At 41.8% G+C, this 27,022-nt stretch overlaps 1 protein-coding gene across 1 annotated transcript in view; it reads right to left on the minus strand.

The window, feature by feature from the left end:
* FAM107B (family with sequence similarity 107 member B) overlaps nucleotides 1-10,654 on the minus strand; it is a 217,220-nt gene extending 206,566 nt beyond the window's left edge. Inside the window, exon 1 of the mRNA XM_027121916.1 lies at nucleotides 10,244-10,654. Within this exon, the coding sequence (XP_026977717.1) occupies nucleotides 10,244-10,654 (411 nt within the window). The remainder of the gene's footprint in view (nucleotides 1-10,243) is intronic.
* Between the last annotated feature and the right edge of the window lie 16,368 nt (nucleotides 10,655-27,022).

The following is a 27,022-nucleotide window of genomic DNA, read 5'->3' on the forward strand; positions in this document are numbered from 1 at the left end:
CTCTTCCTCTAATTGCCTCCAATTTCCAAACTCTCACCTCCCCTGGTGCAGAATTACAAAAGCGAGCGTGTCAACCTCATACTGGAAAAAGTGTTAACGTGATGAGATCTATTTTCTTTGGAAAGGAGGAACTGTGAGTGCAAAACTAAAGGCAGTTCAGATCAGGTTAACACATGTCCTTGGCTAGAGAAAAAGCCTTTAACTTCCCATGATTGATGCAGCGCATTCATTCAACTAGTCCCTATGGTTCCTGGAGCATATGAAATTTTAAAGTTTCCAGTATACTCAGTGAGTGAAATAGCAGATATTTTTTGACTAAAGGACAACTACATATTATATAATCAAGAGGATGGAAATCCCAACTTTACAGAAGCAGTTATTTTGGGAAAATGGGTCTTGGAATCTCCTTGGTGACTCTTTGGTTAGACAATCCCAGGCCATTGCCTATGAACAAAGTAAACCCTGCTCTTTATTAACCACCGGTGAAAAGGAGGGCAAAGGATCAACTAGGTCATGGGCCAATTGCCAGGTTCTCTCTGATGTGCTAGAAATAGGTGTGGTTCAGAAATGGGCTGACCTCTTCCTTTTGTACCTCTCCCTCCAACATATCAACACCACCTCAAAAAATATATATAATTCTTATCTGAATTGTGAACACAGGAGAAACCTCACTTGAGAACAATGCTTTAAAATTTGCTAAAATTATGCACTCAACTTTTTTTTTTTTTTTTTTTTGCGGTATGCGGGCCTCTCACTGTTGTGGCCTCTCCCGTTGCGGAGCACAGGCTCCGGACGCACAGGCTCAGCGGCCATGGCTCACGGGCCCAGCCGCTCCGCAGCATGTGGGATCCTCCCGGACTGGGGCACGAACCCTCGTCCCCTGCATCGGCAGGCAGACTCTCAACCACTGTGCCACCAGGGAAGCCCCTATGTACTCAACTTTTATTTCTTAGCTTGGAACATATATGCCCCTCAGCTCTAAATTGTCTGAAAATTTTGCATTTTTGCCATCATGTCGTCTTTTATGGATGGTCTCCAATAGTCAAAGTGGTTCGATGTAAAATTTGCATGGTTTTATGAGGACTATTTATTTTATTTCATTCTAAGAGAATCCAAGAAGCTGTCTCTCTCTTTTCCAGTTGGGATGCAACTGAATATCTGGATTGGAAAATTCCTGTCTGAGCACACTGGGTATATCATGCACTATCATGCCACTATGTTTAACATCTTTTGAAAGTAGAAACCTAGTGTAAGAAATTATCAGGGCTTAAAATGAATGGTATGGTATTCCCACCAGCTTGTTAAGATACCCACCTTGTTGGTGTTGGCATGTGTGTGTCGAGGGGGGCAGTTTGTGATTTTGCTAAGAGTATGAAAAGGAACTAGAAAACTAACATTTAATTGCATGTGTCTGTAAGTTGCTTTCTATTAGAATTGCTTTTATGTCAAATCATCTGTCTAGCAGAAAGCTTTCTTAATAGGGTATTTTTTTTTAATAGGTAGCCTAGAATTCTGTTCTCTTCTATTAGGGTCCATAGGAAAATGAAGGGAAGATTTCATTCTAAAGAAATGCAGGAACACTAGTTTGTACTAGAAAGTAGAAATGCAGCCTAACACAGTTGCCCCTAATGATGCTTAAATAAAGGGAATGCAGAGTTAGGGTGGGATGAGGGAGTGGTAGATGTTTACATACAAGTTTACAATATGCTTCTAAGCAACACTGCCCTCTACAGATGGTATTCCCAAGGCTTGACTTCAAGGCAAATTTAAGACATTGAAAATAAAATTAATTTGTTGAATGAGATCAGTTGCCTATGGAGGTGAATATCTCCAAGAGTTTTTCTGTTAATAGGTATCCAGGAGCCTCTCCAACACCAAATTCCAATTAACATGGCCAAGAGAGCATAGTCGGAATCTGATTCTAACCAAGGAAGCTGAAACCCACTTAATTAACTATCCTAGGTCTTAACAGAGACTGTGCCAAGAGAAGAGGAAGGATGGGCGTGGAGCCTAGACAAGGAGAACAGAATTAACAGCTATTCAGTTATTGGCAACATGAGTTCTGTACAGCCCAAGAAAGTCATGCTTTGACTGGTTGAATTGAGCTTCCCAGCCTGCTGCAAAGGTTACCCTTAGAGTGGAAATGGATCATATGCCTAACTCCACTGAGTCTTAATTTCCCCATCAGTAGGAGGTGAGTTCAGAGAGGTAATGGGACATACTTTGTAAAGGACCTATGGGCTACTGTGAAGACTTGATTTTTATTCTGAGTGAGAGAGCCATTGGAGGGTTTTGAGCTGAGAATTGATTGGGATTATCAGAAGCTAACATTGTAGAAGGATTAGAAGGATCAAATGATCTAATCCACCTAAAGCATTTAGCACCACGCCTAAACTATTAATAGTGCTCAGCAAGTGGTAATCATGACTGTGATTACCATACTTAAGTGGTGCTATCAAAGTGGCTCCACTTCACCAAGACTGAATCATGAAGAAATAGAAAATCTGAACAGACCTATTACTAGTAAGGAGATTGAACCAGAAACCAAAAACCTCCTAACAAAGAAAAGCCTTGGGCCAGATTCACTGGTGAATTTTACCAAACATGTAAAGAATTAACACCAAAAAAACAAAAAAGAATTAACACCAACCCTTCTCAAAAGCTTCCAAAAAATTGAAGAGAGCGGAACACTTCCTAACTCATTCTATGAGGCAGGCATTACCCTGATGTCCAAGTCAGACAAAGACACTACAAGAAAAGAAAACTAGAGATCAATATCCCTGATAACTATTGATGCAACAATCCTCAACAAAATGCTAGCAAACATAATTCCATAACATATTAAAAGGATCATACCATGACCAAGTGGGATTATACCATTTAATCCTGGAATACAAGGATGGTTCAACATACAAAAAAAATCAATCAATACAACAACATATTAACAGTATGAAGGGGGAAGATATGATCATATCAATTGATGCAGAAAAAGCATTGAGAAGATTTAATACCCTTTCATGATAAAAATACTCAACAAACTAGGAATAGAAGGAAATTACTTCATATAATAAAGGACATATATGAAAAACCCACATTGTACTCAATGGTAGATACTAAATGGTGAAAGACTGAAAGCTTATCCTCTAAGATCAGGAACAAGACAAGGATGTTCGCTTTTGCCACTTCTGTTGAACACAGTATTGCAGAATAGTATTGAAAGTTCCTGTCAGATCATTTAGATAAGAAAAAGAAATAAAAGGCATCCAAATTGGAAAGGAAGAAGTAAAATTATCTCTGTTCACAGATTATAATGATCTCATATGTATAAAATATAAAAATGCCACAGATATACACACACAACTATTCAAACTAATAAATGTATTCAGCAAAATCACAGGATGAAAAACCTATGTACAAAAAAACCAGTTGCATTTCTACACACCAACAATGAAAGATCAGAAAAAGAAATTAAGAAAACAATTTCATTTCCAATAGCATCAAAAAGAATAAAATACCTAGGGATAAACATAACCTAGGAGGCAAAAGACCTGTATACTGAAAACTACAAAACATTGCTGAAAGAAATTTAAAAAGGCACAAATAAATGGAAAGACAAACTATATTCACGGATTAGAAGACCTAATGTTTTTAAGATGTCAATACTATCCAAGCGATCTATAGATTCAATGCAATCCTTATCAAAATCCCAATAATTTTTTTGAAGAAATAGAAAAATCCATCCTAAAATTCATATGGAATCTCAAGGGACCCAAAATAGCCAAAACAGTCTTGAAAAAGAACAAAGTTGGAGGTCTCACATGTCCTGATTTCAAAACTTACTACAAACTACAGTAATCAAAACAGTGTGGTACTAGCATAAAGACAGACATATAGACCAGTGGAATAGAATAGAGGGCCCAGAAATAAACCCTCACATACATGGTCAAATGATTTTTCACAGGGATACCGTGAGCATTCAATGGGGAAAGGATAGTCTTTTCAACGTACGGTGTTGGGACAATTGGATATCCATGTGCAGAAGAATGCATTTGGATCCTTAACTTATACCAGATATAAAAATTAACTCAAAAGACCTAAATGTAAGAGCTAAGACTATAAAAGTCTAAGAAGAATACATAGAGAAAACTTCATGATATTAGATTTGGCAATGATTTCTTAAATATGACCCACAAAGCACAGGCAACAAAAGAATAAATAGATAAATTAGACTTCATCAAAATTAAAATTTTTGTACATCAAAGGACACTATGAACAGAATGAAAAAGCAACCCACAGAATGGGAGAAAACATTTACAAATCATATATCTGACAAGGAATTAATAAGCAGAATGTATAAGGAACTCCTATAATTCAACAACATAAAATAAACAACTCAATTTAAAAATGGGCAAAGGCCTTGAATAGACATTTTTCCAAAGAATATAACAAATGGCCAATATGTACATGAAAAGATGCTCAATATCAGTAATCATTAGGGAAATGCAAATCAAAACCACAGTGAGACACCACTTCACACCCAATAGAATGACTATTATCAAAACAAACAAAACTTCAAAAAGCAACAAGTGGCGGCATGGATGTGGAGAAGTTGGAACACTCGTGCATTGTTGGTGGGAATATAAAGTGGTACAACCACTGTAGAAAACAGTACGTCAGCTCCTCAAAAAAGCAAAGATAGAATTACCATATGATTCAGCAATTCTCCTTCTGGGTATATACTCAAAAGAATTGAAGACAAGGTTTTTTGTTTGTTTGTTTGTTTTTTTTAGCGGTACGCAGGCCTCTCACTGTTGTGGCCTCTCCTGCTGCGGAGCACAGGCTCCGGACGCGCAGGCTCAGCGGCCATGGCTCACGGGCCCAGCTGCTCTGCGGCATGTGGGATCTTCCCGGACCGGGGCACGAACCCGTGTCCCCTGCATCGGCAGGCGGACTCCCAACCACTGCGCCACCAAGGAAGCCCGAAGACAAGGTTTTGAAGAGTTATTTGTATACCCATGTTCAGAAAAGCAATGACCTCAATTGCCAGAAGGTGGAAATGACCCAAGTGTTCATTGGTGGATGAATATGTAAACAAAATGTGGTATAAAAATACAATGGAATATTATTCTGCCTTAAAAAGGAAGGACATTCTGACACATTTCAACATGGATGAACCTTGAGGACATTATGCTAAGTGAAATAAGCTAGACACAAAAGGACAATACTGTGTGACTCCACTTAACATGAGGTACTTAGAGTAGTTAACTTCATAGGGACAGGAAGTAGAATGGTAGTTGCCAGGCAGTGGGAAGAGGGGCCAATGGGGAGTCAGTGTTTTGTGGATACAGAGTTTGAGCTGGAAAAGATGAAAAAGGTTCTGGAGATGGATGGTAATGATGATTGCACAACAGTGTGAAAGGAGTGACCACCTGAGCCTGTGACACTGCGTCCAGAGCCCGATTTGCGTTTTGGGGATGTCTTGGTTCCCACTTCTCTGTCTAGTAGCAAAGCCAGCCTGTTACAAAAAGCAGTGCAGTTAGCAACTGCACTACAGGCTCTGTTTCCCTTCTTTTTTGTGAAGTAGACTTTTAGTTAAAATACCCAGGAATGATTTCCAGAACCACAGTTACTTTCTCTTCCCGTGTTAGGCTGGCTACTTTGTTGGCGTAAGAACTAGATGAAGGGACTGCCCCGGTGGTCCAGTGGCAAAGCATCGCCTGCCAACACCGGGGACGCGGGTTCTGTCCCTGAAGATCCCACATGCCGCGGCGCAGCGAAGCCCTCGCACCTCAGCTAGAGAGAGAGAAGCCCTCACGCTGCAGTGAAGATCTCGCCTGCCGTAGCTAAGACCTGGCACAGCCAAAAATAAAATAAAATAAAATAAAATAAAATAAATAAATAAATATTAAAAAAAAAGAACTGGATGAAAATTTACCACTGCTATAGAAAGACTTTCTGAAACTTCCAAACTAACTCTGAAGCCCTTAGTTGCTTCTTGTGGGAGCTGTGCCTTTCTTACACTGCCAGATTTGTCAAGGGAGAGGGAGAGAGGAGAAAAATAGCACCATTCAGCTAGGAAGAAGGCAGTGTTAGGTCTGATGTGCAATGATAAAATAAAGTAGAAATCCTTCTCCATATATTCCAGCCCCCCTTGTCTTCCCAAGGCTAAGATGGGAGTCTCTTCCATGTGCTCCTGTGGTGTCCAGTGCTGACCCATAAGCCTTCTCGTACTGCACTGACACTGCCCAGTTACCCAACCGTATCTCCTACTGGAATGTAAGCAGCTTCACGGACTGTGTCTTAAACTATCTTTGTTTCTCCAGGACTAGTGCTGTCCTGGCACAGATTAAGAACACAGTACTTCTTGGCTGAAAAATAAAGAGTAAACAGCCTACTGCTGTATTTCATTGACTGTACGATCCCACCCATTATGAGTTTTCCATTGCAAGACCACTAAGAAAGAAAAAATTTATAATCAGAAGATAGCAGCAATTATAAGACACATTCCACTTTTATGGTTGTTATCACCTTGGTTTTAGTCCTGGATCAGGGAAGAGATGACCGCAAAAAGGTTGAAGACTAATTGGCATCACTTCAGAAATACAGATATGTGCACGTCTACTTACACAAACGAAAACCTTTCCTCTTTAATTAGTTCACTTGGCCTCCCTATCTTGAGCTTTCCTGCTCAGACCAGATGTTGTTTCACATTGAAATGACTCACCCTCCTGTCTGAACCCCAGGAAACTAAAGACAGATAGAGGGACTCATTTCTCAGCTATGATTATGTACCAAGGCTGAGCTCTTAAAAAAAAAAAAGTATTACTTGTTGCCTCTTCCAAGACAGCTTAAACGATGAGGCTCAGTGCCTCCAAAAGAGAACTATTTTGCCTCCAGGCAAGCTTGTAACAAAGAAGCTTATTCATCATCTTCTGAGAGGAAACATGTCATGACAAAAGTACCAGGTAATGAAAAATCTGGGCAGTCCTATGGCACTTTTTTTTATTTTTATTTTTTTATTTTTTTTCGGTACGCGGGCCTCTCACTGTTGTGGCCTCTCCCGTTGCAGAGCACAGGCTCCGGACGCGCAGGCTCAGCGGCCGTGGCTCACGGGCCCAGCCGCTCCGCGGCATGTGGGATCTTCCCGGACCAGGGCACGAACCCGTGTCCCCTGCATCGGCAGGCGGACTCTCAACCACTGCGCCACCTGGGAAGCCCCCTATGGCACTTTTAATGGGAAGATCTCACAGCAATCCCACACTGTCATTGACGAAGCCTTGTCATCAGCAGGAGGCAAAGTAGAAAGCATCTCTTTCCGTCGTGTTATACACCATGAAACTAAGATAAAACAATGTTAAGCAAATTAATAAAAATGAAAGGTATGAATTCAGGTATGAATACTTGACTGTAACTCCTCAAACATCCTACAAAGAATAATACTAAGCAGTAGAAGCATGTCATAATTCAAAGGATAGACAGGATAGAGATAAACAGAACTGGGCTCCAATCCTGGGTCTACTACTCCCTCCCTCTGTGACCTTGGGCAAGTGTCTGACCCTCTCTGAGGGTCAGTGTCCTCATCTGTACAATGGGACTTGTAAGAATATGCGCCTCACTGTAACCATGTAACGATAGGATACTCTATGTAACGCGCTCAGGCCAATGGCAGGTGGACAGCAAGTGCTCTGTGAATATCAGCTCCTCAAATCGGAACCAAAACAGATGCCCATTTACTACGCCCATGGGACTGCACACCCTGGCACTTAATTTTGCAGTGTTTCCGTTTCATCACTCCCAGTTTGGTCTTTTTCTCCTCCTTGCTCAGTTTGGGACCCAGAGTCCACTGCTGCGTTTGCTACCCCGTGGGGTCCTCTCTTCTTTGCCTCCCCCCACCCCACCTTCCTGCTGTTCCTTCTGTGACCGTCCTCGGGCTGGGATGATTACAATGGCCCCTCAGCTCCAGTCTTCCCAAATCTAATCCATCCCACGTGGCCCCACCTGTTTATTTTCCCACAGTGAAATCCCAAGCGTGACATTCCTCTGCTCAAAATTCTCAAAGGTTCCCCACTGCCTTCTCACCACAGCTTTCAAACCACTTTTGGCCTCAATTTACCTTTCCAGATGTCGCTCCAACTTAACCAAACAGATGTACCTGCCTATCCCTATCCCTACATTCAAGCTTTTGTTCATACAGCTTCCTTTTATTGCAAGGTCCTCCCCTTCATCTCTGCCTTTAAAAATCCTAACCCTCCTTCTAGACCAACCTCAAATTCCACCTCCCCTGCAATGTTCCTTTCCAGACCTTCCAACCTCCTTTGAAACATCCTATGTGTATTTCTCTTTGAGACACTTATATTCAGATTCGCATTAGGGCTGGTTCCATCATAAGGCCTGCCTCACCTCTGTGGTCTGTCCTTGGCTTTGTTCATACCAAGTGGACAACAAATATGGATGTTACCCTGCTGCGTTTAATTGGTTATATTTGAATACACTTATTTACCTTGAACCCCTGTGTCACATATGCCACTAGCACAGAAAGATAAAGTCAAATCAACTCTTGTACTTGTTGCTATGTTTAGCAACATAGGGTGGGTCCTGGGTTGCTGGAATCTCTACCCAAAAGAAACTCTTCCAGCCCATTAAAATAGTGCATCAGTTGTTCCTTTAACTCATGCAGCAGATATCATCTTAGCCGTGCCATCCACTAAGCTAACTACGGTACTACTACAAATGTCTTATTCTGGATGTGGGTGTAAACTGAAAATTGAACAAGAAATATTTGGGGTTCTGTTTGTTTGGGATTTTGATTTAGAAAAAAAAAATTACAGTTCTTGCTATAACAGAGGGCTTGGTGAAATCCTCGGTCCAGTCTCAGAATAGAAGGATGTAGACAGTAGGGCTGAGCTTCCATCATTTAATACAAGCCTGTAGAATGTCAAGTGAAACTATTTTTAAAATCCTGTTTTAATCCTATCTTCACTGTTTGGCAGTTCTCATTGCTTGCGTTCAAATCAGCAAGTCAGACGAAAAGCGATTTGTTAAACTAGATAGAAAAAATAATCTTAAAAAAATCAGAATATCTTAGTAATGTTTGATGCCAAAGACTTCTCGGTTTTTTCAATCTGGTCCTAAGCTACATGGGCAGGAATACAATCCCAGAATGCTCAAGGGGTGTCTCTGGAAAACATCATTCAAGAAACCCCGCCCCTACACTGTCTCCCAAATTGAGATTACCAGGAACTTTGAAATGATTTTGTAGCTCAATCCAATCAGAATATTCGACTTGAGGACAGGGGGAGGGGGAAGGGTAAGCTGGGACAAAGTGAGAGAGTAGCATGGACATATATACACTACCAAATGTAAAATAGATAGCTAGTGGGAAGCAGCCGCATAGCACAGGGAGAGCAGCTCAGTGCTTTGTGACCACCTAGAGGGGTGGGATAGGGAGGGTGGGAGGGAGACGCAAGAGGGAGGAGATACGGGGACATGTGTATATGTACAACTGATTCACTTTGTTATAAAGCAAAAACTGACACACCATTGTAAAGCAATTATACTCCAATAAAGATGTTAAAACAAACAAACAAAACAAAACAAAACAAAAAACAGTTAAAATCCAGTAATTCCAGAAACAGGAAAGTAGATATATAAATAACTCAAGATGCTGCCTTTTAAGAGCAACAGCACCATTTTTTTCAAGTAACGCCCTTTAAGTCTCAGAAAACGATCACAGAAACATCCCCATTACGAAGAGGGTTATAGGCCAGTTCCTTTCTTTACTGCTATGCGTACACTGATGGTCCTTTCCAAATTTTCCCAAATATCATGTGATTCATTTTAAGTAGAGGCAACTGCTTAAATTCTATAATCAAACCTTTCGTATTGTGGATCTTCATATAGATAAATTCACAAACTAGTAAAAATTTTTAAATGCTTTTCCAGACCCTATTTCTCCTCATCTTGTGTTGAGACACTGCTGGTTCTGGAGCACCAGGGGCAGGTAAAGGTCAATGTTGGCCACTGCCAAGGCCCTGGTGCTTATTGTCACGGCCTCCCTCCACATCCTTTGAGAACCTTATGAGAATTTAAAAGGCTTTACACACTTCCTCTCGCTAGTAAGAGCTCCCCCAATGTCTCACTCACTCATAACGCTAAACAAGCTTGTTTCCTGAAGACACTCACCAAACACTGGACTCTCCCCCAACACCACTCCTTCTACAGTAACACTGGGAACACTCACCGCTGGCGTTTCAATAATTGATGGTCTGGGAATAGAAGTCTGAAAAGTAACTGCTTCACAGTCCGACGCCCCATCTAGAGAGCTGGGCAAATCCACAGGGGTCTCCGCGGGCTGGACAGCAGCGTGGTTACTTGAATTCCGGTTCGCACTGCCATTTCTCTCTGAATGGGTGCCGGAATCTCGCCTTTTCTCAGGAGTTCCTTCTTCCCTTCGTGGGTGACTTGGGTGTCGGCCCGCTTTGGCCTTGGGCTGAACAAAGACGGTGGAAGGGGTATCGGCTGCGCTGGGCTGATCGAAGGGAGCAGTCTCCCTTGTGTCCCCAAAACAAGCCAGCAGCGCTGAGCACGGGAATGGATACATCCTTCTAGGTGGAGATTTCAGGCTTTCAGCCAGCCTTGCCTTCCACCTGGACATGACCCGCGGCGAAACATTACAGAGTTCAAAGGGGGAAAGAAAATTCTCCAGGGATTCTGATCACCTCCATAGTAGGTGACTGTTTCCTTGCCTGAAGAGAAGGACCTTTAGTGGCTGCCCTCAAATAGAAGATTAGGAGATGGCCAGGCCACCCTCCCTGAGAGTCCCTCGGCAGCCAGCCCCGCTTCGGAAGCATCCGTTCCCGGCGATTTCACGCTCTTCCTTCCTTGATGCTGTCAGCGGCTAAAGAAAGCTGTCTGTGAGGCATGTGGTTGACTTGGGTTACAGTCCCCAGGCGGGGCAGACACTTCAGTGTGAGGTGGTGCCAAGTCAATGGACAGCTGCTTCAGATTACCTTGGAGGCATAAAGATAATGTAGCTGATAGCATCCGCCATAATAGCGTCAGCCCGTGTATCAATAACATCACAACAGCCACGTAACCTTCTTCGGTTACCCCCTTCAAATATTTATTCCCCCCAACAAAACAAAAACCACCCAGTTATGCGTCACAAATGAAGACCCCCGAGAAGGTCCTCGACCCTGGAAGCTGTTTCATTATTAAAATAGGAGGCCGACTTGAATCTTCTGTCTGGAGAGATCCATGTTTGGGTCTGATGTCCCAAGAACTTTTCTCGATCTTTCCTGAATCTTCTCCCAAACAAACTTCCTGGCTTCAGGATCCATATTGTCGCCTGGTAACTACAAAGAAGTCTTTGTTAATTTGGTCTTTACTATCCATGCTAAGTCCTTTGTTAATTTTCAACAACACCAAAAAAAAAAAAAAAGGAGCCAACGTGAGCAATTAACACAAATATTATGTATGTGTGAATGTGTGTTCTGTCCATCTACTGTGTATATTACTTAATTTTGGAAAATAACCCCCTTTTGAACATAGATCTATTTTTCAACACATCAATTTGTGAATGGTGAAATAGAATAAGAATAATAAATTATAACCACATTCCAAAACAATGCTCAAAATTGAGATCTTTCCTTAGCCGAGCATCTGCTAGGAATGCTAAAGAAATATAATACTGTAATGGTTTTCCCATTAATAGTGACTTTCAGGTCAAGATTTCAGGGTATATTGCCCTTTCTAATTTATTTGTTTGCTCTCTCTTTTAATATAATGTCAAGATGTGCTCTTAAGCTCAGACAGGTGGTAGATATTACAGCATGTATCCCCATTTTATGGAGACAGAAACCGATTCTTTGAAATTTCAAGATTCTAACGCAAGATTATGCTGTTGAGAAGGGCTAGTTGAAAGCCCAAGACCCCTGGGGCTATCCTATCCTATCCCTGCTATCCTATCTGGTCTCTGAGTCCCATTCGACCTGACAAATCATCTTACCAAAATAACAGCTGTACTAGGAATATTGTCCTGAGTGTGCAGCCGTCTTGATAATACATGAGGTCAGATATGGTGTGAGGAAGAGTGGATACAGCATCAAATGAGGACTTTAGTTTTAGTCTTTACCAACCTTTAGAAATAAAATGTAAAAAGCTGTCATTTACTTAAAGGTTACCAAGTAACAGTCCCTGTACTAACCCAGATATATCAGACTTCCCAGTCTGGAGAGATCATTCTCCTTTTAATACCCAAGTACAAGCAGTGCAGATCCCTTTCCGTGGAAGCAGGAGGTCCAGGCCTTTAGCAGGCTCCCCCCACCAGGTATTTCTGGGGAGCCCTGGGCCCTGCGTTCTGTGCCTCTTCTGCAGTGACTGCTGCCACGCACTCAGGCAGGACGACTCTGTGACGCTTCCCCACATGCTCTTCCTCGGTACCCTCCCTCCCAAGCAGCTCACAACAGGGCGAGGCTGTAATGGTTAACAGGGATTTACTGAAGACCCAAGGAGGACAGGAAGGAATTAAAGAGAAGAAAAAGTAATTCTTCAACCTGGTTTCGTTCACTCATTCATTTATTCATTCAGCTATGTGCCAAGCACCTTCTAGAACTAGAGGGACAGCAGCTAACGGGGCAGCTTTTGAGTGGCTACATTCAGTAGATGACTGGGTAAGAAAGCTCCAAGCCCCTCCCTAAGGTCTGTCTCTCTCTTCTTGGCCCTGAACTTGCAGCTCCTTTGTGGAGACCACTGTACCTCCCACAAAGAGCCGTCACAAGAGTGATAGCCAGAGGGCAGCTCCAGCCCACCTAGAAGAGTGCCTTATCTTCACTAGTGTGGTCGCTAAGTCCAACCTAGAATAACAACATTAACAGGTGATGGTGATTGAGTGTTTATGATCAGACATGAGCCTCAGGAAATTAACTCCTTTAATCCTCACAACTCTGGGAGAAAGGTGATATATTAATTCTCGTTTTTACCCATTAGAAAAACAAGACAGAAACTTAAGTAACTTGCCCAAGGTCACAGCACTGCTAAGGAAGAGAGCCAGGATTATGAGCCCAGGCAGCTTGGCCTCCGAGTTCATGCTTTTACTTACTATACAGTATCACTTTCCAAACACACACACACACACACACACACACACACACACACACACACACTCCAAAGAGGAACTTCCCAATCCAGCACTCTACCTCTGGGGATTTATTCTACAGATAAATACATGTGCATAGAGGCATGTCCAAGAATGTTCACAGCAGCAGGGTTTGTAGTCACAAAGTTAATTGTTAATCAGTAGAAGACAAGTTAATATATAAGAAAATAGCCATACAGTTGGATACTATGCAGCAATTAAAAAAAAAGGATGTTTTTTTTTTAACTATCTAGTTGGCAAAAACATGGGCAAAATATCTGAACAGACACCTCATCTAAGAAGATATACAGATAATAGGTAATATATGAAAAGATGTTCAATATAATTTCTCATTAGAGAATTGCAAATTAAGCAACCATGAGATACCAACATACACCTCTTCAAGTGGCTAAAATCTAAAAAAGCTGACAATACTAAATACTGACAAGAATGCAGAACAACAGAAACTCTCATTCCTTACTCATAGGGACGCAGAATGGGGCAGCCACTTTGCAAGACTGGCAGTTTCTTACAGAGCTCAGCATAGTCTTAGCATACACCTGGGCAGTTGTGCTTCTGAATACTTAGCAACTGAGTTCAAAACTTATGTCTACCGCAAAACCTTACACAAGTGCTTATAGAAGTTTATTCATAGTCACTAAAAACTGGAAGCACAGTATGTCCTTTAATATGTGAATGGATAAACAAACTGTGATACACCCATACAATGGAATGTTATTCAGCAACAGAAAGAAAGGAGCTGTCAAACCTCAAAAAGACATGGAGGGACCTTAAATGCATATTGCTAAGTGAAAAAGGCCAGTCTGAAAGGGCTATCTACTGTATGATCCCAATTATATTATATTCTGGAAAAAAGAAACTACAGAGATAATAAAATGATCAGTGTTTGCCAGGGGTCCTATGGGGGTTGGGGTCAGAGGGTAATGAACAGGTTGAAGTCTAAGGGATTTTAGGGTGGTGAAATTCTTCTGTATAATACTGTAATCTTGAATACATGACATTATGCATTTGTCAAAATCCTTAAAACTGTACAACACAAAGAGTGAACTTTAATGTGTGCAAAATTTAAAAATTACTTGGGAAAAAAAAGGGTGTAGAGCCTTCCAGTTTAATGTGGTGTACTAACGGAGCACATGTATTTATGTCGTCGCCTTTCTAAGAAACCGTGAAGATAATAGTAATGGAATCCTTTCAAAGGCTTAAATTCTCAACACTAAAGAGAATAGGAAGGAGGCCACTAATATACAAGAAAACTCAACAAATTTCTGTAGAAAAAAAAGCAGATGAAATATTACTAATTAATAAAAAGGAAAAAAAATAAAACCCAGAAAGCCAGCATACTGAGTGGCACCTCATGGAAGCTCTTGGCCCTGGCAGCAGGTAGAGTGGAACTAAAGAGTAGGTCTGAAAATGTGGGATAAAATTGAAGGTCTGGGGGCTTCCCTGGTGGCGCAGTGGTTGAGAGTCCACCTGCCGATGCAGGGGACACGGGTTCATGCCCCGGTCCGGGAAGATCCCACATGCCGCGGAGCAGCTGGGCCCGTGAGCCATGGCCGCTGAGCCTGCGCGTCCGGAGGCTGTGCTCCGCAAGGGGAGAGGCCACAACAGTGAGAGACCCGCATACCGCCCAAAACAAAGAAAAAAAATTGAAGGTCTGAATATGGAAGTCAAAAGTTTCTATACCCTCCCCTACCTGCAGACAGACTATAAAATGAATAATGAATAAATTAAAATGAATAAATTAATGAATGGATGCCTAAATAAATTAAATGAATGAATAAATTTTAAAAATAAAGATTAAGGTAGGGGTCAGGGTCTTATTGAAACATCTGAGCTATTTAATGAGCTGTGTAATCAGTTCTTATCTAAAGTATTTAATGAACTGTCTAATGAACTGTCAGGATAGCTAGTGTGGATGTCAGTATCCAAGAACAAAGACCCTCTTGTTCTTTATATAGACCAGACATTGTAACAGAAAGCTCCCTGCCTGTTCACTTAAAGTGAACCGGTCTGTTGACGAATCCCACCAAGATTCACAGAGCTCCTGTTAACTTCAAACTCCTCTCTCAGGGAAAAATACAGATCATAAGACATCACAAGACATTTAAGAAGAACTGCAACATCAATGACAACAACCAAGAGAAACAAAGAAAAGATCCGAGCAGGCGAGAACGAGGGAATGTCAGGGGCGTAGGCAACCGTATCTGCCATTCAAAGTCTGGGGCAAGTATGCAGCAAACTACAGCACAGCTGGATTCTGAGTGTTGGGGGAGAGTAAAGGGGGAGAATCTTTGCAACTTGATACCAAGAACATTCTCTGAGTGCCGCAGGAGGCACGACAGGAATCCTAGAGAATTTGAAAACATTAATTCTCTCTGCCATAAAAACTGTTTACATAGCTATAATAATATAAACACTATGCACACTTTTTTCTCAGAATTAACATACAGACCAGTAGTAGCAGACTGGTGGCTCTCAAGCAACATTAGGCCTCCAGATGTGTTTTGTTTGGCTAATGACATTTTAAAAAATTTATTGCACCGCCGTTAGATCACAGAAACCACCACTCTTTGTGTCCTGTGCTCAGTCAGTTCACAAGTTTATATAAACGGAACCCTGAAGAGTTTGTGGTCTAGGGTGGGTATTTGTTATTTTTGGTGCCTAGCATCCTTTCCCCCTTTCTTTTGGTAACAGTACCCTGATTTCCTTTGGGGAACCCCTTCTGTGCCTTGGGTGGAGCTCCAGTCCTGGTTCCAGAGGTGAGGCTTAGATAATCAGCACACCCAAAGCCCCCCCACCCACCCCCGGTCCCAGCAACGGGTTCAGGGATGGGCATGAGAACACAATATTCCAATCAGGATGACCGGGAAGAAACTTTCTCCTTTCCCCTGAATTTACTGGATCTGAACTTGAGAAAGTGAAAGCTGCCAACATCTTGCCTTCTTGACGGGAGAGAATTTAAGAGGTGAAGAGAGAGAAACTGGGTCCTGATAACACTTTTAAATGAAGCTTTGCATTAAGGCCGCATTTCCCCCTAGACTTTACTGTTACGTGAGCAAACTTCCTTTCCTGTTTCGTTTGCTTTGGGTTGAGCTTTCCGTCACTCGCTGCTGAAAGAGTTCAACTCAGTATATGACCTGCAAGTACCAGCAAATCACGGAAGAAGACGTCATTATGGTTACAGAATAGAATGAGAATGTAATCCACCTTGACAATGGCAAAATAAAGGGGGCGCTGAGAGACTTTGAAAAAGGGGAATGTTGTTGCGGAGGAGATAAGTAGAGAGAAGGGTAGATTTGCTCATGTTCTTATATTTCAAAGTCAGAAGATGCTTCCTATGTTCGATGCAAAGAGAAATAAAGTTAAGTGTGGTGTTTGAGGCTGCAGAGGTGACCAGAGGGGGGGATTGTAAATAGAGACAGTACAAAATTGGGAAGAGATGGGGTGGAGTAAATGCTCATCTATCTTATGAGAAAATTAATAGATAACATAGAAAACGTCTAGAATTGTTGGAGACGTAAGCATCTTAGTTAATGGTATTCATCATCCATCATAGCAGAGTGTCAATAGATAATATTTTAAGTCGATAAATTAAGGAGTATAAATGTGCTGTTTACCAGAAAAACTAAACACAGGAGCTACTGTAAGAGGTTGCCTTGAAGGGGTCAGGGCTAAAGTGAGAAGATGAGACCGATGATTCCCTTCCATTATAAACCCTTATGTATGGTTCATACTTATATCACGTGCAAGTATTATCTTAATACATTTTTTTTAAAAAAGGAATACAGTCAATTTACATGTTGCAATAGGGAAAATCTTCAAGATATATTTTGAATGACAAAAGCAAATTGGAAACAAGTTATACATTGTTGTATTAAACAATGTATTAAATTGTTGTTTAATACAACCTCCCAGTTGTATTAAACACATGTGCATACCTGTAAATATGCCCATATAAATATGTACGTGTGTGTTTACATTTACATAGAAAATTCACAGAAGTGTGTCCAAGAAGTTAGTATCTGCCTCTGGAGAGAGGGCACTAAACATCTGGCCCGGGAAGATGACCCTTTTCATGGTTTACCCTTTTGTTGGACTTTTTTAACCATACGCAAATGTTAATTTTTCAATTAAAAAAAGTCTAGGGCAGAAACATTCCAAAGTACCACGTCACCAACATAATGGTCTCTAGGCAGAGTCTCAGATAAAAGTCAAGGATTTGGCTGAAGTGACCTCTCCAAAGAGAAGACTAACAGAGTTGTCTCGGTCACCTAAGAGTGAATGAGTCATTGCGTACCACCATCAGAATGCCTTGAGGACATGGGTCATTCTCCATACAGAAGTCCTAGGTGAAACACTAACACTGCGGCACATTTATTTAAATGCTATTTATTGAGAAGCCACTGTAGGTCAGATTCTGAGTTCCGTGTTGCCGTGGGCATATTAGCCAAACAAGATAGGATTCTTGCTTTCCTGGAGTTCCAAGGCCAGCGGGGCAGGAGAGAGAGTGTGCTAAGTGGTAAGAGAAACCCACTGGCTCCCAGAAATGAAATGTGACTTGTGTGGGGAAGGATGGCTGACCTCACAGCTCAGGTCTGAGGACGTTCACTTTCTCCTTGGGATCCCACTTGTCACTGCCCTGCCGCACAACCTGGGGGTGGTAGGAGCGGGGGCACTGCCCTCCCCTTTGCAAATCCAGCCCAAGAAAACCACACCTGTCTCTTCTCCTCCGCGGCTCAGCCGATACTAGTTTGCGGTTATGATGGTTGCTTTTAGGTGTCAGCTTGACCAGGCTAAGGGATGCCCACATCGCTGGGTGTGTCCATGAGGGTGTCTCCAGGAGGGATGAGCATTTGAATGCGTAGACCTCCTCCCCAGTGTGGGTGGGCACCTGCCAGGCCACTGAGGGCCCCAAGAGCACAAAAAGTGGAGGAAGAATGAATTCATTCTCTCTCTGCTTGAGGTGAGACATCTACCTTTACCTGCCCTCAGGCATCAGTGCCCCTGGTTCTCTGACTCTGGGGCTCAGATAGGGATTTACACCATCAGCTCCCCAGTTCTCAGGCCTTTGGACTAGGACCGGATCACATCAGCTTGCGTGACTCTCTAGCTCACAGACAGCAGGTAGTGAGACCTCTCGGCCTCTATAGTCACGTGAGCCAGTTCCTATAATAAATCGCTTATATCTACTTACCTATCTATCTAAATATCTATCTATCCATTGGTTCTGTTTCTCTGAAGAGTCCTGACTAATCTACATAGTGGTGTGGAAGCAGACTTTACTGATTACAAAAGGGAATTAGATCTCTCAAAACCCTGTTTTCTTTGTTTTCACTAGCTGCTAGGTAACGTCGGCTGTCAGTGCCCCAAAGCCCAAGGAGAGCCCTGCAGCATCCCCCAGGGCTTCCCCTCTGCCTCCTTCCTGTCCAGGCTCCAAGCGGCAATGACCATCTTACCCCTCTAGACTCCTTAGAGACTAAGCTTAAGAGACAAGGCCCCGAGAAAGGAAGGGGCTCCCTCTCCCTCCCGATAGCCACCTTGCTAGGTATTTCCTGCCCAAGTGTGACTGACCCTGGGAACATCCCCTGTCCCAACAGAAGACTTTCCTTGCCCCCAGGCCTTACCCACTTCCCACCAAGACAATCACACCAGAATTCAGGGGTCCAACACCGGGTCCCTGAAAGTAGCAGGAGGGGTCAGCTTCCTCCTCAGTGTGGAGAAAGGAGGGTCACCTAACCAAGAGAGGAATGGCAGGGGAGGGGCAGGAAACAGGCCCCTCAGGTGTCAGACCCAGAAACACAGCTGTGCTTCCAGACAAGGCCAGTAACAGTGCACCGTGTGATTTCACATCCTCTCCCCCTCCTCGTATTTATTTTAAAATCAAAGGGAATTAAAAATAAGTTAAAAAAAGGAAACAAAAATTAAAACAAAGAAGAACATAAATTAAAATATGCTTCCCTTTTTTCTGGTAAAAATTTCTCAAACATTTCTGAGACCATTGAAAATGCCCTAATTTGTTGCAAAATAGATTTGACTATGTGCCTCAGATGAAGACTGTCCTACCCTCGCATTTCCAGAATTCTCTTTACCCCTTTTCTTAATCCTCACACAGAAATTCCAGCTGATTACAACACGATCTTCCTTGGGGAGCAAAAGCAAAAGCTTCTCTGCTTTCCACTTGAAAGCACAGCTGAAATTAAAAGGGCTGATACGTCAGGTAGGCTGAAAAAAGCCAACCTTCTCTGATGCTCAGCAAATCTCCAAGCTTCAGGATTATATTTCCATCATTACAGCTTCCACGAATACTTCTGGGGAAATACTGATATATCAGGTTCCTAATTAGCCTCCTTCCATGGGGCCCTTGATCTTTGGGTGAAGTCAAATATTCCCCAGATGTGCCCGTTTCCCAGCTCCTTCCACCATTCTTCTTGGTCCACAGCCGGCCACTGAGGGGTGTATTCAGCCCCCAGGGTGGCCATAGGAATACGCAGTGGGTGTTGGGGGCAGTACTGGTGAGTTCTTAAAGGCAGATAGAATTATATCCTTATGACGGTGGCTAGTCCATCTCAGTACACAGTCATTATGATGTCTTACCCATAGACAGAGTCTGGATATGCATAAATTTTTGCTCCAGCAATTTCAGAGTAAAAAGGCATCTGCCCTAGACCACACACCTCATGTCCTTTCCCAATAGTGGCACCTGGGCAGTGGTTCATCCTGTGTTCACATCTCACCTTACTTAGGACTTACAGCGCCTTGCAGTCTCCATCCTCCTGGGGCAGGTGTGGTAACCATGCTTGTTTTCCTGCTCTACCAGCAGGTGCTGATGAAGGGATGAAGAGGGTAGGTCCCCTGGCCAGTTGGCCACAAATTAAAAATCTTTTAACTGTAGTAAAACAATCTTTTTACTATAGTTTAAAAAAGGGGGATTATAAAGCATCATATATGGTCTCATTTGTTAAAAAAAAGAGAAACCGTATTTTAAATAAAAAGCGAATATGTGTTCTGATGTGGTTCAAAGCTTTTGTGCAAGTTCTAAATGACTAAAGAGTAATAAAATAACAGTATAGGAATCTAACTAAAATAACATTAAAATAATGTCTTAGTTCTGGGTGCTATAACAAAATACCATAGACTGAGGGGCTTAAACATCATACATTTATTTCTCACAGTTCTAGGCTGGGAAGTCTAAGATCAAGGTGCCAGCCAATTCCATTCCAGGTGAGGGCTCTCTTCCTGGCTTGCAGATGGCCTCCTTCTCTCTGCATCCTCACAGGGCAGAGAGAGAGCTCTGGTGACTCTTCCTATTCTTAGAAGGCCACTAATCCCATCATGGGGGCCCTCCCTCATGACCTCATCTTGAACCTAAGTATCTGCCAAAGGCCCCACCTCCAAACACCATCACATTGAGGGTTAGAGCTTCAACATGTGAATTTTGGGAGGATACAAACATTACAGAAGAAGAAATAGAAGACAACAGATATAAAAGGAAACTGGAGGAGAGTGAAACTGTCTTAGCTGACTGAAACCCACATGTCTGAAAAGGATACAAAATGATAAACAAGCTAATCTTCTCCACTGTACTGCCTCTCCACACCTCCACTCTTCCCCAGTCCATCCAAAAGCTTAGAAATTGGAGGCACCTGGTAATTTGGAGGTTGGGAGGATGGGAGATCGTTTGAAAATTTGTTAAAGAGGGCTCAGATAACGATATCCTTTCTCTAGTCCATGCAGCCAAGGAGCTGCTCCCTCCTCATCCCCCACAGAAGACTAGACTGTTATTCCCTGGAGAATTAAATCAGAAAGTTTCTGGGCTTGAGTCTAGGGAAAGAGGAATGCATGGAAATGAACAATAAGAGAGAAGACAGAAGAAAATAAGAAGATCAACCCAGGAGGTTTAATGTCTGGTGAATAGATATTCCAAAAGGAGAGAACATTGAAAATGATGGATAAGAAATTATTAAGAAAGGAAGGAAGAATGAAGGGAGGGAGGGAGAGAAGAAAAAATGAACTCTCAGCCTTTCATTGTCTTTCTCCAAATCATTGATTTTCTCCAGCAATAACTACCTGTTTCCATATTCCTTATAATTATTAATCCCCCTTTTTAAAAATGCCTAAAACATTGCACACACCCCATTATCACAGAAAGTTTTTATCAGACAGCACCATTCTAACTATTGCTTTAGATGTGTCCCTCAAAATTTTTGACATATGCTGTTGCCATTGTTTTTCAGTTCTAGTATCTCAGAATTTCCCTATTTTTCTTCTTACCAGGTTATTGGTAATATGTTATTTAGTTTCTAGACATAGGTTTGTTTGTTTTAGATATCCTGTTGTTACTGATTTCTGTTTTTTCTTTTTAATTTTTATTTTATTTATTTATTTTTGGCTGCATTGGGTCTTCCTTGCTGTGCACGGGCTTTCTCTACCTGCAGCGAGCCGGGGCTACTCTTCGATGCGGTGCACGGGCTTCTCATGACGGTGGCTTCTCTTGTTGCGGAGCACGGGCTCTAGGCGGGTGAGCTTCAGTAGTTGTGGCTCACTGGCTCTAGAGCTCAGGCTCAGTAGTTGTGGCGCATGGGCTTAGTTGCTCCATGGCACGTGGGATCTTCTCGGCAGGGCTCAAACCCACGTCCCCTGCATTGGCAGGTGGATTCTTAACCACTGCGCCACCAGGGAAGCCCTCTAACCATTTTTCATAGTAGTCAGAGCACAAGATTTATATGATATTTCTTCTTTGGAATCTACTGAGGTTTCTCTCATGACCTAGTATGTGTTCAGTGTGTATATATTATATGTGTACTTGGGAAAAGTGTGTATTCTCTGCTAGGTAACAAATTCTAATTATGTATCTAAGTTAGGCTGAATAGTGGCCCCTAAAGATATCCGTGTCCTAATCCCCAGAACCTGTGACTATTATCTTACATGAAAAAAGGGACTTTGCAGATGTGATTAAGTTAAGGACCTTGAAATGGGGAGTTTATCCTGGATTGTCCAGGTGGGCCCTGGATGCAATCACAAGTGTCCTTATAAGAGTGAGATTTGAGTACAGAAAAGGAGAGGGCAATGATGATGAAAGCAGAGATCATGGTGATGCTGCCACAAGCCAGGGAATGCCAGCAACTCTAGAAAGAAGCTGGAGGAGACAGGGAACTGAATCTTCCCTGGAGTCGCCAGGAGGAACAGGTTAAAGACATCTTGACTTCAACCTCCTCAGACTCATTTTGGATCTCTGGACTCCAGAACTGTAACAGAATTCAGTTGTGTTGTTTTATACCACTAGGTTTGTAGTAATTTTACAGCATCTAATAGTTTGGTTCTTACTTGCATTATTCTGAGCTATATCTTTCTTACTTTTAGTCTGCTTGTTTTTTTTTATCAATTTCTGAGATAATAATTTTAAAACCTCTAACTCTATGTGTTGATTTATATATTTCTCCCCCCACACTATCAATTGCTTTTTATACTTTGGGAGTATTTTGTTAGCCGCATATATATTCATGATGATTATATCTTCTTGCTCTATTTATTCCTTTTGTAGGAACATCCCTCTTTTTTCCTTAATATGTTTTCATGCTTTTAATACTATTTTATTGGATATTAAAATTGTCTCCCATGTTAAAAGTTTGGCTACCCTCACTAGGACAAATTTGAGGGAGTATCTACTTCTTTACTCCACTGCCTTCCAATTCAAACTCATACATACATACAAATATACACATACGTACACACAAATAGATACAGAAACAAATACATATATGTGTGTGTATGTGTGTATACATGTATATGTTTATAATAATTCATATGTATACATGAGTTAGTATAAATACAAATGTTTCTTGGCTCGGCCCCTGAGAGGACCTAGAAGTAGTGACACCCTAGTGGCAACGAGCACACCTGGTTCCAACATCCTGGTTTCTAAGTACCATTCTCCAATAAAAGGAAACAGGGCTCTTTACAGGAGTGATTGGGGCCGAGAAAATACCAGATGAGCCTAGAGCACCTCAAGGTGCTAGAAAGTAAGGAAGTACTAAAAAGGATGGTGGCGTATTAAAAAGAACACCAAAGTCAACTTGGAAGAGCTCTCATGGCTAAAGCTGGAATAAATTAAGCAATAAAATAAATAATGATAATGTTGGATTATAATCCAAAAATTAAGATTATACTAATATAAATAACTGAATAAATAAATAGAAGGAGCAACTCTTTCTTCTAGAAGAATACAAATTAATAAAGATAGAAATGAGGGAAATAGAAAATTGCCGTTAGAATACCACATGGATTAAGGAGAATTACTATGGAATAAAGGATTCTAATTTCCCAAAGGACAGGATTGTCCACCATAACATTTACATTTTCCCAAGGCAATATATTTTGGTTACTGTATCAATCAGGGTCTAAGCAGGCAACAGATGGTATACTCACAATGTGATATTAATGGGACTGAATGAGGGACCATGTACAGAGATGGGGGCGGGTTTAACAAGGGGAAGGCAAAGCATCCTGACCCATGGATCTGAAAGGTCAAGGGGAGGGTGCCACAGGCCAGAGACAGCTAGAGCCCTGGAAGTAGGGTTGCCTGACAGCAGCTGTGAGAAATGCACCCACTGCCATCACTGCGGTGACACAGGCAGGGAACAGGGAAGATAAGTACCCGACCTCTCACTCTCCTGCCCTCTGATCTCCTGCTGGTGCCTCCCATTGGCCAAACCCAAGGCCAACAGGAAGCCCAAAGGCAGACAGACCACAGAGGCCTGCCTCCTGGGATACACGACAGGGCAAGACGCATAGAGAATGGTTCTAGGAGGACAAATGGAGAATGTTTACATAGATACGGAAAAAAATCATGAAATTTAATTGCATTAAGATGTGTATGAGTTGAATTGTGTCCCCCCAAAAGATACGTTGATGTCCCACCCCACCCCGGTACCTCAGAATGTAACTTTATTGGGAAATAGGGTCATTGCAGATATAATTAGTTAAGATGTGATCATGATGAAGTAGGGTGGTCCCTTAATCCAACATGACTGGTGTCTTTAAAAGAAAAAGGAGAAGAGACACAGAAACAGACCCACAGGGAGAGTGTCACGTGACCACAGAGGCAGCGATGGGAGTGATGTATCGACAAGCTGAGGAGCAACAAAGATTGACGGTGAATAGAAGAGCCAAGGAAGGGTTCTCCCCAAAACGTTTCAGAGGGAGCATGTCCCTGCCTACACCTTGATTTTGGACTTCTAGCCTCCAGAACTGTGAGACAATACATTTCTGTTATATTTAAGCCACCCAGTTGGCAGTACTTTCTGACGGCAGCCCCAGTTTAAATACAGTGTGTTTACATGAATCAGGAAAGAAATCATGATTTTTAATTTTGGTCACATAGAAAACTTTTCATCTAGTGAAACCCACAATTTTCCTGATAGTCTTTATATTTCAGTCTTGGGACAGCAGCCTTTGAAAAAAATAATTTCAAAGACTTCAAGGATGTATTTTGAAAGCATATTATCATCTAGGTTTTGCAGGTACATCATCAATATTGTGCAGTGAGAATTAATATTCATATTAATCTCTGTTAGAGAATCCTTTGCTTCATATAGCAAATTATACTTCACATACTTCATTTACTTGTGCAGGAAATGGACCGAAAAACACATCTAAAACATCAACAGCTAAGTTTAGGATCGATCGGCTTTTTATGTTCACTCACATTTAACCAGAAAAATGTAAATTTTAAAACGATTGCCCACGAAGTTAATAACTATTATTATATCACGGCTATCCTCACTCTTTACTTGATGAGGTGTTGCTTTTACCATCCCAAGCATCTTATGATGTCTGATAGCATAGCTGGAGAGAGGATGGGGCCAACCACAGGCTGCATCTGCTATATATGGGAAATAATCAGAGTAACAAACTATCAACCTAGAGCAGGACCAAATACGTTTTTGAGATTTCTCAGTAGGTTGCCACCTGCTGGTTGGAAGATCACATCTCTGTATGAAGTTTTTCCTCTTACTACACAGATGAAAAATAAAACAAGTGTGGCTGGGGCCATAGTAATGCATTTGAAACAGCAGTGGGCTATGAGTCAAAGGTCTCACAAGGGCGTCCCAACTCTGTCTCTGCAGAACTACTCGACCATGAACAAATCATGAAGTCTCTGTTGGCTTTCATTTCTTCAGGTAGAAAATAAAGGTCTAGTGCTACTTCTGCTCTGGAACCATTCTGGGAGGGTTTCTCTGTCAGAGATCAATGAATTAACGTCCATTATTAAATAATTTTAATGAATAAGATTATATCTAAATCCCTGATCTGTAAATACACTAGCCTTCAATTATTGTGATACATGAGAAAATCAGGGAATTATGATGTGTGTGGATTTTCAGATGCTTAAGAAATGGTTCAGACTGACCAACAGACCGTGCTCTGAGCGTAGGGTCACTGAGGTCGCCTTGTCGAGGACAGCTGTGAGTTTGTCCAGGAGATTCCCCTCCTTTACCTTGGGGGTTCCCAGTTCCCCCTGCCTTTAGGAACAGTCTGTCAACTGGTTAGCCTGCTTTTCTAAGATCACTTTCATATCACCTTCAAGAGTTGAGCTCAGAAAACAATAACAGAAGCACTTTTGCTTTTTTTTTTTTTTTTTTTTTTGGGTCTCAATATCCTTGGCTTTCTCTTCTTCCACCTGAATTAGTTGTACCAGAATTAATTCTGTAACCAGAAGCATATTAGGGGGGACTTCAGGCTTCTCAAGCAGCCTGAAGCTTGCTAACAGAGACTGTAAGTGGATGCAACGAGCATCTATTAGATTTCCTCTCACATTACTGTACTTCAAAGCCCCTTCCTCCACTGCCTTTGTAAAAGTGTCTCCCCTGCACCTTGAAAGGTCATTGCATCAGTTTTCATAACCGTCAGTTATAATGGTTTGGGCAGCAAGAGAAAAACAACTCAAGCCAAAATGTGTGCAGCAAAATAAGGAATTTGTCGGCTCACATAAGAGAATGTAGAACTGGCTTTGGACAAGGTTATCCACAGGGAATACACAGACGCACTCCTCTCTCCCCCGGCCATTTCCAGCCACCACTTGAAAGCTCTCAAGTCATTCCCATCAAGGAAGGAGCTCAAAACCTTACGCTTTTAGGTACTCAATAGTTATGCGCCCTTTTCTAAACTTGTCTTGGGTATCCAGGATCTAAATACACCTTGTGTCTGAAAGTTACTCATAGAGCACTTCCCTGGTTTAGCTTTTTGGATCTTGGCCAGCTTCTCACTTCTGTCAGAGTAATCTATCTTTGCTCACACATTAGCAGACCTAGCTTCAGATGTTACCAATTGTGACCAAGGTTATACTGAACTCTGTGTACTGAAAACTAATATTATTAGGAGGGGAAAGAAAAGTATAACCAAAGGAAGGCTAGCAGCTCCTAGCCTTATTCTCATCCACGCTAAGAATTGTATTCCAGGGGGCGGGGTGTGGGATGAATTGGGATTGACATATATATACACTACTATGTATCAGATAGATAACTAAGAAGAACCTGCTGTATAGCACACGGAACTCCACTTCGCTGTATAGTAGAAACTAACACAACATTGTATGTGTTGTGTATGAGCTGTTTTTTTTAATTAAAAAAATTGTATTCAAGATACCAAAAAAAACACAAAAAACCAAAGACTCAGTAAACACCAGAGCAGAGAATGGGAATAGGAGGCAATATCTATTCATTTTGTTCTCTGATCCCAAAATATCCTGAAAATAATTTTAAATATGTATTTTTGAGTTTTAAATATACATGTACCTACATATATATATATACACATATCTCTACATTTTTACATACAGAGATAGAGAAAATTCTGGAATACATGGAA

Source organism: Aethalodelphis obliquidens, unplaced genomic scaffold (assembly GCF_003676395.1).
Source record: "Aethalodelphis obliquidens isolate GAN/ISIS:26980383/991018 unplaced genomic scaffold, ASM367639v1 scaffold23, whole genome shotgun sequence".
Classification (NCBI taxonomy): Eukaryota; Metazoa; Chordata; class Mammalia; order Artiodactyla; family Delphinidae; genus Aethalodelphis; species Aethalodelphis obliquidens.